The sequence below is a fragment of the Pavona decussata genome, unplaced genomic scaffold (assembly GCF_977016875.1).
Source record: "Pavona decussata unplaced genomic scaffold, jaPavDecu1.1 SCAFFOLD_112, whole genome shotgun sequence".
NCBI classification, from domain to species: domain Eukaryota; kingdom Metazoa; phylum Cnidaria; class Anthozoa; order Scleractinia; family Agariciidae; genus Pavona; species Pavona decussata.
The window spans coordinates 120,956-130,418 of NW_028145526.1; the positions used below are offsets into that span (position 1 = coordinate 120,956).

Genomic DNA, 9,463 nt, shown 5'->3' on the forward strand with positions numbered 1-9,463 from the left:
CTAACGGCTTTCAGTTAAACGAGTAAAACGAACGGCTGCCGAACGGGTCACAAACGAGTCACCCAGCCGTTTAAAACGGCTTCCACTGAACGTTCGAACAGGTAATTGAGTATTCCGAACGGGTAGCCAAACAGTTCGAACGGCTCGTAAAAAATTTCGAACGGGTGACCAAAACGTTTGAACGACTCATAAAAATTTTCGAACAGGTAAGCTAAACGTTCAAACGGCTCATAAAAATCTCAAATGGGTGCCCTAAACGTTCGAACGGCTCGGAAAAAATTTAGAACAGGTAGTCAATGATTCAAGTAAGCCAAACGACTTGCCGTGATCCGTTCGTTTCGTTCACTTCGAACGAATTCTGTGGCGTGAACCGCCAAACAGCACACTTAAATTAATTTTAAACGGATAGCTATAAAATCGTTGAAACTAGTGCTATTTCTGCTTTATTTTACTGCTGAATTTCATAGAAAGTAGACTTCAAAAAGGCAAAGAGCATTCGCTGACGGGTTTAGTAAAGAATAACTCGAAGGGAAAAAAACCCCTCAAATCAACAGTGAATTAATGCATACTTATTTGGTATTTGCCTTGATGTGTTTATTCTCGCTATTTTACAAACTAAATACATGACTTTTTGTATCTAGCAGCTTTCGATACATTTCCACGCTAATCTGTCCGACTTTTGACTACAATCAAGAGCACATTCCCACATTCGGCTGCTATTATGCCTCCTGCGGGGGCAAATAGCATTCTCTAATATCCAATTATATTTTTTGTTTTATTTTCGAAAGAGAATTACTTAACATGTAATCAAATGAAACTACTTTAGTTTACTCTGAATAGCTAAACTTGAGCCTTTCCGAAAAATACCATACTATTCAAGCCGAACTCATTTAGTTTATGGCGAAGCTTTATCAAACGTAAAGTGTACACACAAAATCTTCACTGCTTCTTAACTTTAGCTCCTCTTACGACATCATTGTGTACGGTTTAGGTGTTGAATCTCCTAAAATAAGTATTTCCGTTTTCTCATAGTTGATACGAAGACCTGATTAAAGCTTACACTCTCTTTCTTGAATTATTTTATGCTGTCAGTGATGTAAAATTTATACGCATTCCACGAAATGCAAGGGTCTCCTTGTGCACCGCAGATATATATTAGGGTATTTTTCGGAAAGGCCTATTATCACACATCCCTGCCACCTGTAGATCTTTACATTCACGCGTTCATATGATAAATAGCAAAATGTTTGTTTGTCTGCCAAAAAGTTGTAAGGCTTGGTTCACAGCTTTTAAGCTTCCTATAATCTCCTGTGTCTAGCTTGCTAAATTTTAATTACCGTAATTTCAGACATTGTTTGAAATAGCGTGTGGGAACAATTCCAGTTGTGGAGTTATTAACTGCGAGTTGGGGGCTACGCTGGCAAATTGCAACTACAGTCGCCGCAACTCGCAGCTTCACACCTCGCTCATAACCCATATTAGTCTCTTTAAAACGTTTATCCTAAGTAAAAAGGTTAGTTAAGGAAAAACATGTCGTTTTAGTTCGTGATTCCATGATTCCAAACAGGCTTTCTAAAAGAAATTAACACCTATCTTTGCCATCAAATGAAATCTAGTTTGACTGGCGAGATATTAGGTTGTTAGATTTAAACGATATCTTATGCAATAACAATAGAATCGGCTGTGTCATCAGTACACCGAAAATTACGTTCTAAACCACTAAGCAACTTTCCATAGCAATTTGTTTCCTAAGCTGGATTTCTTTAGGGTTAACAGGAATTGACTCAACCCTTACGCGCCAAGTCATTTTCCACTTTCCTGTATTTCGTTTACGATTTTCTACCTTTTTCTGTTACTTCTAAGGTTTCCAAAGCACCTTTAGATTGAAAGCTCAGCAAAAGGACAGCATCACTCAAACATGGCGTCGTAGTGATCATCTAGCGCACATCAAGCATTGTTATAAATATTATTCGCTGGCCTGTTTCTTTGACAGCCGTTTCCTCCAAGTTGCCTTCTCCCCCTTATCGTCTTCACTTTCAGCCTTTGCCTTTTCTTTCTCCTCTTTCTTCTCAGCTTTCTGTCTTTCCTTCTCCTCTCCCTTCTCTTTCTTCTTCTCTTTCTCTTCTTCTTTTTTCTTCTCCTTCTCACTCTTCTCTTTCCCTTTCTCTTGCGTCTCCTTACCTCCCGTCGCTTCCTCGACCGCCTCCATTCCAGGGCTCGCAGGCACACTGAGGCTCTGTCTTGGGCTCAATCTGGAGGGAGAGCCTGGTACTCCGCTTTCTCTTCTCCCCTTCTGGTCTTTCTTTGTTTTCTTATCTTTGACCTTGTCTCGCTTTTTCGATGCAGTTTCAGGGCCTTGGTCCGGCGCTGAAACTGTAATCTGCGGCGAGCCCGCTCCTTCGATAGTATGTCTTCCCTTTATCCCGGCCGGTTGAAACTTGTCGTAAATTTCTTTTGGCTTGTCCAACGAGAACAGCACTGCTTCCACGAAGATCACTGCTCCCATCATGATAGGGAAGAAATTCGGGAGAAAAAACTTGCCGAAATTCACCGCAAGTGTAGTTACAATCAGACCAAATCCTAAGGCGTTGATTGTGTTTTTCAAAGAACCCTCGATGACCGGCGCACCAGCCATTTCTCACGTTTCAAGGTCGCGAGAAGATAGTCGCAAGAAACGAAGCTTATGTCTTGGTTGTTTACACAGAAATGGACATTTCGGTGCAAAAACAGCATAATATATTGCAAAATTAAGACGTGATCACGAAATGGCACATTTTCACTTCACAAACAAAAGACCACCCGCAATTTTGGTGTGGGATATTTTGACGCTTGTTAATTATGCAAGATGGCAAACAAAACTTGAATGTGTTTCTCCTGCCAACGGAATAAACAGCGAAGAATTTGGGGGTGATCCAGTTTAATGTGGTACAGGGAAAGCTCCTAGTTTCACGCAATTTTTTTTTTTTTTTTGAAAAAACATTGATGGCAACATGAAAGAGAATAATTTGGGGCACAACTTGTCTGTTTCTAATTAATTAAAAGAGCAAAACGGCTGAAATGTTGCACGCTTGTTCAATCATCTCCCTCGTCTCTACTTGCTCTTTTCATAACATGCTCGATAACTATGCAAACACGTCAAAATAATGCTTATTAACATTTTACATTCGATGTTTGTCAGTGGCAATGTTATTGCTCCAATTTGAGCCAAGGATGCTAAAATATTGAAAAAAAAATTGTAAATAGTTTTGGCACCTTGCCACCGTAATAAGCGTCAAACCTACCAGTTTTTAAATACTGTAAAAAATTGAAATAAGCAAAGAAATCCTGTTAGTGGTATATATTCAAGTACGCTGTCTAAATTTTTAAAACTGAGCCCGTTATGGTTGCAGTGGAACTCTCAAGAAATAATGCTGTGCCAATACTTGTAAGCCCCTGTCCAATCCGTAGGTAGAGCTTTGCATAAAATACTCCCAATGGCTAGCTCATGCTAACAAAGAAATCATTACGGTATATGTCATGGAGGGGATTTGAACCTCGGGCTGGCTGAGTGAAAAGCAAAAATGCTATTCTTGCGCCGTCTGCATGACCAGGGTATCCACAGCGTGCTAACTTATGTTATAAAAGCATTAAGTAAAAACCAGTACACAACTGTGTTTGTATTAAAGAACCAGCGCGACAAAATAAAAGTACCGGATCCTCCAGTAGTAAAGGATCTAATCAGTAACAAATTGAAGAACAAATACAGTCAAACATCTTTATTACGGACACCAAGGGGACAGGGATAAGTCTCCGCATTATAGAGGTGTCCGTTTTAGGGAGGTAGGCTTTATATGGACTTCGGTCTCCCAGGGACCACTGAAGTGAACTGTCCGTAATAGAGAGGTGTCCGTACTAAAGAGGTGTCCGTAAGGAGAGGTTCCACTGTAATATAAAAAAGAACAAGGCTGATTCATCGGTCAGGAAATATATTTTTGCAACTTTTCGAAAGGCGCGGCCTTTCTTCTTCAGGGTCTTTTTCAAACTATGACAAAAGACGTTACAATTTCTTTTTTGGATGATAGAAACATTGCTCGGGGCCAAGAGTTGGGTGGGGGGAGGGAAACGTACGGATTGGGGAAGGGAGGAGTGGGAGGAGACACCCGAGTTACCATTCAAAGCCATTCACATAGATATATACTAATTTTGTTTCTATTATAATAATGTCTTTAATGAAAAAAACTTTGGACTAAGAAGTAGAGCGTTTTTTTTTTTTTGTTTGTTTGTTTGTTCGTTTTGTTTTGTTTTGTTTTGTTTTGGGTTTTTTTTTTTTTTTTTGCAATTTCCATAATAATGAAGATTGAAAAATACGTACAACGCTTAAAATTGAATACTCTAAGAAAGTAACACAGTGGAACCTCTCCTTGCGGACACCTCTTTAATACGGACACCTCTCTATTACGGACAGTTCACTTGGTCCCTGGGAGACCGAAGTCCATATAAAGCCTACCTCCCTAAAACGGACACCTCTATAATGCAGACACTTATCCCTGTCCCCTTGGTGTCCGTAATAAAGAGGTTTGACTGTATAACTGTTACTATATACTTTGGATACATGAACGGAGATTGCTAGTTACTTAATTTTGGACAGTCTTAGGGCAGTAGCACAGGAGGGAGCTTCGAAACAAAGAACACTAGGATTATAGGAAGAACTGACATGAACACTTTTAGCGTCAAATGCAGGCTTTGTTCCACCCTCGTATCACTTTTTAATTCAGTTTCATTTATCTTAACATTACATAAAACGTGGTTAGCCATTTAAGCTCTAAGCACTAAAAAATTACGTTAATTTTGCTAGCAGATGTCATAACTGTGCTTAATTTGGAACTATTTGCCTTGTTGGTGTATCCTGTTTTCCTGACGATTTGTTGTTAGAACAAGTGGAATTATATTCTGATCATTGTTGGGTCAGAGCTCGTTGGGTATTGCTTACGTGATCAAACGCGAAATGCTTTCAAAAGCATAAAAGAGAACGAGTTTGAAATGTATAAGGAGAAGTGATACTACTTTCAAATTTAAGACAAAGTCTTAGTCGGGGTGGGATAACACAAGATTACGAATCTCTTCAGTAACTACTTGTCGAACAAAATTGGAGAGGAACACAAAAACTTCTCGTCTATTTTTAGTTTATTTTAGGAAAAAACCCTTTACGTGAGTAGTTACAGCTAATGAGTGAAAATACACGACGAGTTATTTTACTTTATTTAGATAAATGCTTTGGTATACCCACACCCCTGGGTTTCTTTGTAACCCTTGAACGATATGAGTCTGATATGTAACAGTTGAAATAAGATGAAAGTAAAGAGTTTACAGAATTTATTAGTGTTGAGTCATACAAGAGGACAATTTATTTTCAAGCATAACTTTAGTATTTAATTTAAAAAAAAAAAAGAATTTCCCCTGAAATTAATTTCTTTATGTTAACGCACGATATCAAAGGGGCCAAAATCTTGAACAAAACGTGTTAAGAAACATGCAAAATGCGCTCATATTTGTCTTTCTCCCTGGAAGAAAACAAAGGCAATTTCGTAGTAAACCTTCTCTCCCTTAAACATCACTCAATCAGTTACATTGAAGGTTTGATGATTCATAAAACCTCTGAACAACGTAGAAACAACATCGATAGATGCGAAGGGAGGATTGAACTGTCGATCTATGAATTTAAATGTGAAATTTGTAAGTGTACTAGTGACAGCTATGGCGAAGACCACCTGTAGGAACCACGCCCAAAGAAAAATGATAAACACTCCCCAAGTGAACACAAAATAACTTCTGGAGCAATTCATTATTCACAAATCGAGAGACAAACTTCAATGTAGGAATCAAATTCGAGGCGACTAAAATCAGGCTATAAGAGGATATTGTTGCCAGTCACTGCATAACGACAAACACAGAATGCTTAAAATTCTAGTCCAATTGCAATCTTCGCTTTCAGTAAACTGAAATAGTATTTGCTGGCTTTTGTCAACTTTTTTTCTTAGCTTGTCTTTTCTTTAACCTTGTCCGCCTCAGCCGTCTTCTCTTCTTCAGTTTTCTTCTTCCTGCCAAACAGAATTAGCTTGATAACTTTGAAAATTGCGAGCACTATCAATGTTACGCATTTCTTGATAATCTCCAAGCCGTACGACCACAGGAGCGCAGACAGAACAGCGAACAAGAAAATGGCCGCTATTCCCAGCAACGACATTTCCACTTGGATCGCTCGTCGTGTAGAACCAAGGTCAAAATGACGTTGTTTTGATACCAATGTCTGTAAAATGAAACGTGCTCTGTTGAAACCACGAATTCTTTACCCTTCCTGCTTTCAGTTCTGAAAATTTTCCTTGCGGAAACTATGAATTGAAACTTCTTCACTCGATTAGGAGCAAAGAGATCACCATGACAGCGTCCACTTGCATGGCTGTTGTCAGGAGTTTACTGTTTGTTTGAACCGCCAAACCGTTGTGCTTTGAAATTCACTGCGTCTTGCGGTCTTGTGCGTCGCGCAAGTTAAAATATTGCAAAACACCTGCAGTTTCGTTTTTTTAGTAATTAGCAATTGTGTTCTTAAGACGGACGCCAAGATTCGATTAACATTTGTATCAGTTTTCAAATTGTTACATGTTTATCCTTGTGCTGCCAGTGAACTACCATGTCAAACATGACTCTCCCTGGCAAAAAAATAGTATTAACGTTCCTTTCTAGGTGTCTTATTACCTTCGTTAGAGTTCCTATAAGGTGACAATTTCATTTCAGTACACGTAGTTTCACGGTAAAATAATCAGTTGTGGCATTTGTTTGGTGCTTTAGAATGAATTTTATTATACGTTACATTAAAAATTAATCTTTCGTTGTGTTTCCGAGAGCGGATATGTTTAAGAAATTGAAACTGTATCGTTTGATATATTCGGTCTCTCGGTCTTTATTTTGACACATTTTCTCTTGCTTATGGTAGTTTAGTTCTACGCGTTTCAAAACATTCACAATATTGAACTGGTAATAAAATAATTAGTTTTCCCAGCTGAAAATTTGTGTCTACCAAATAAAAACAGTGGAACCATGTTTTACCGATGTGGATAAAATAATATGGTGTTCTCAAGTTTTTTGCCTCCAGAATAGCCACCACACTCGTCTCGTGGTTGTTGAAATTTAACGTCTTCTCACTGACTTCAAATTGAAAACGTTCTGGGAATTTAGTGATACCTCGATGCAATCTTCTAGTCGAGGTGTCCTTTATTCTCATCACCAGTTCTTCTTTGGAGTGTTTCAGTTTTTAAAGTCAAATTAACTGTGAGTCACTAGATGGGCAGTGAATAATTTAAATGCCGTCACCCTGATGACACACAAATTCTCTCTACTTGTCTCCATACCTTTCAGCTTATATTAGCAGTTGAGAACATCAACTCTGAGTGATCAGTTCATTTATTCTCCTCACTTTCTTGCCTTACTGTGTATGGATAACTCGAGGAGAAATTAAACTTTCATCAGTATGTGGTATGTCACTAGTGAAGACATAAGCAACCTGCCGGTGGTATTTCCCCGATCAGTTCATTTCTTCTCTTCACTTTCTCTCCTTTCTTTTTATGGATAACTCGAGGAGAAGTTAAACTTTCATCAGTATATAATCTGTCACTAATGAACGTGAGCCACTAGCCTCTCATGCAGTCGTTTTTAGGGGACTCGTATTACCTCCTCCCCACAAACGCCTGCTTACCCAAGCGCCACATTCCTTTCCTATGGGGAGGAGGTAATACGAGTCCCCTAAAAACGACTGCGTGGGAGGCTAGTGAGCCTGGCTGTGGTCCATGTTGTTAGCTAAAAATCCAAATGTTTTATTCAATTGGTCCCAGGAAATTCCAAACTCAGTACAATTCTAAATCTTGCTTACATTGGTTTCCCCAAGTCTATATTTTTCCTCTGGTTGTTTGAATATATTTTGCCGGTGGCTTGGCAATGGGAACTGTACCTTCGTTTTCGGAACCCTTGGGTATCTTCCAAAACCACACTCAAAGGATTCATGTAGTGACTTAATGAATTGGCTTTCAATTGGTTAGATTCAAGATTCAGCAAAAGCGAAAATGAAAGAGCTATTGGCTAGTTTTCAAATTGATACAGCGACGCTCAAGAATTAATGTGAGAGGCTTGAAGCTAGTCGGCCAAGCTTTTGAGCTTTCAATAATTAATTGTTTTACAAGCACTGGTGTCAAGTTAGAAAGAGTAAAACGGTTTTCATAAACAAAACACAGCTTTAATTTTAAAGGTTTGTCTTCAGTTATAGGTTAGAGGACTTATCATACCGAAGGACAGCAATTTCCTTTGAAGACATTTCGTTTCTAAATTGATAGTAAATAAATTTAATCAGCGCATTTAGGTGCTAACGTAAAAAGCGGTGTTCATTTAACAAAAGAGAACAATTCAACTAACTAACTATAATTCCTGACAAAATCATCGTTGAAGTTCTTGACTGAAGGTCTGTGACTTTCAATTGTTTTAACGTCGGGTCAAGCATTTTTGCACAAGTCGTCCAATGGCAGAATTGAGTAGGCATAGTAGCAAATATTTCAAGATTTGTTTCTTCGAATTACCTTCAGAGTGGTCATATTCAAGAGTTCCAAATTCCTCGGAAAACTGATGACAAAAATGACTTGTCTAAATGACTAAATAAAGAGAGTTAATATAACATAATTGTCATTTACGTCGATTCAACAACTTGATGTCAATGTTTGCCTGTGGCTGCTTTTGCTCGAAGCCGGGAAATCGTCGGAAAATTTATCTCGAATTGCAGCCGCATTCCAAGAAATTAGGTTTTTCGAAAGTCGTGCACCTGACAATGTCAAAAATCCAAATGAATAAATAAGAAAAAAGCTATTCAAGCTAATGACAACGCCATTTCACGTTGAGCGTCAGACACTTGAATATGTCTAAAATCCAAGGAATAAACAAGAAAAAAGTTGTGCCAACTATCAAAGCCATTTAAGAAACGTTGAACATCACAGAGTATTCTTGTAGTGTCTATTTGGTAGCCGCTGCCGTCGCCTTTGCTTGAGCCTTCTTCGCTGCTTTGTCTTGTTTATTAATCGCAGCCTGACCCTTCGTCGGAGACTGGCTCCGGCTTGGGGACTGGTTCCCCTTGCTTTTAGTTGGTGAAGACGGAGGAGCTCTGCTGCTTCCTTCTGAGCTCTCAGTCCTTGTCGGCGCCCTCTCGGGTTCGATTGTCTTGCACTTTGTCAGAGTGAACATGCCTACCTCGAAAGCAACCAGCCCTACCATGAAATAAGGAAACCAGTTCCTCGTGAAATATTTCGCGAAGGTGACCAGGAAGGTTGTGCTGATCAAGCCGAAACCAATTACATCGAAGACCATCTTGATTGGTAATCTTAATTCGTCCCTGGAAACTTATTAAGATATTGATTTTGGCTTAAGCACGTAGATTGAGACTAGTTTGCGC

At 39.0% G+C, this 9,463-nt stretch overlaps 1 protein-coding gene across 1 annotated transcript; it reads right to left on the reverse strand.

Moving 5' to 3' along the window:
- Positions 1-569: 569 nt before the first annotated feature.
- Positions 570-2,829, reverse strand: LOC146470652 (uncharacterized). The gene has a single exon (XM_085121631.1). It carries the CDS (start codon positions 2,633-2,635, stop codon positions 1,967-1,969), a length of 669 nt encoding a protein of 222 aa, XP_084977757.1. The 5' UTR covers positions 2,636-2,829; the 3' UTR covers positions 570-1,966.
- Positions 2,830-9,463: the final 6,634 nt, after the last annotated feature.

Bases quoted from the DNA above. Each gene is read 5' to 3' on its own strand.
- LOC146470652 (XM_085121631.1), bottom strand. From the start codon at position 2,635: ATGGCTGGTGCGCCGGTCATCGAGGGTTCTTTGAAAAACACAATCAAC.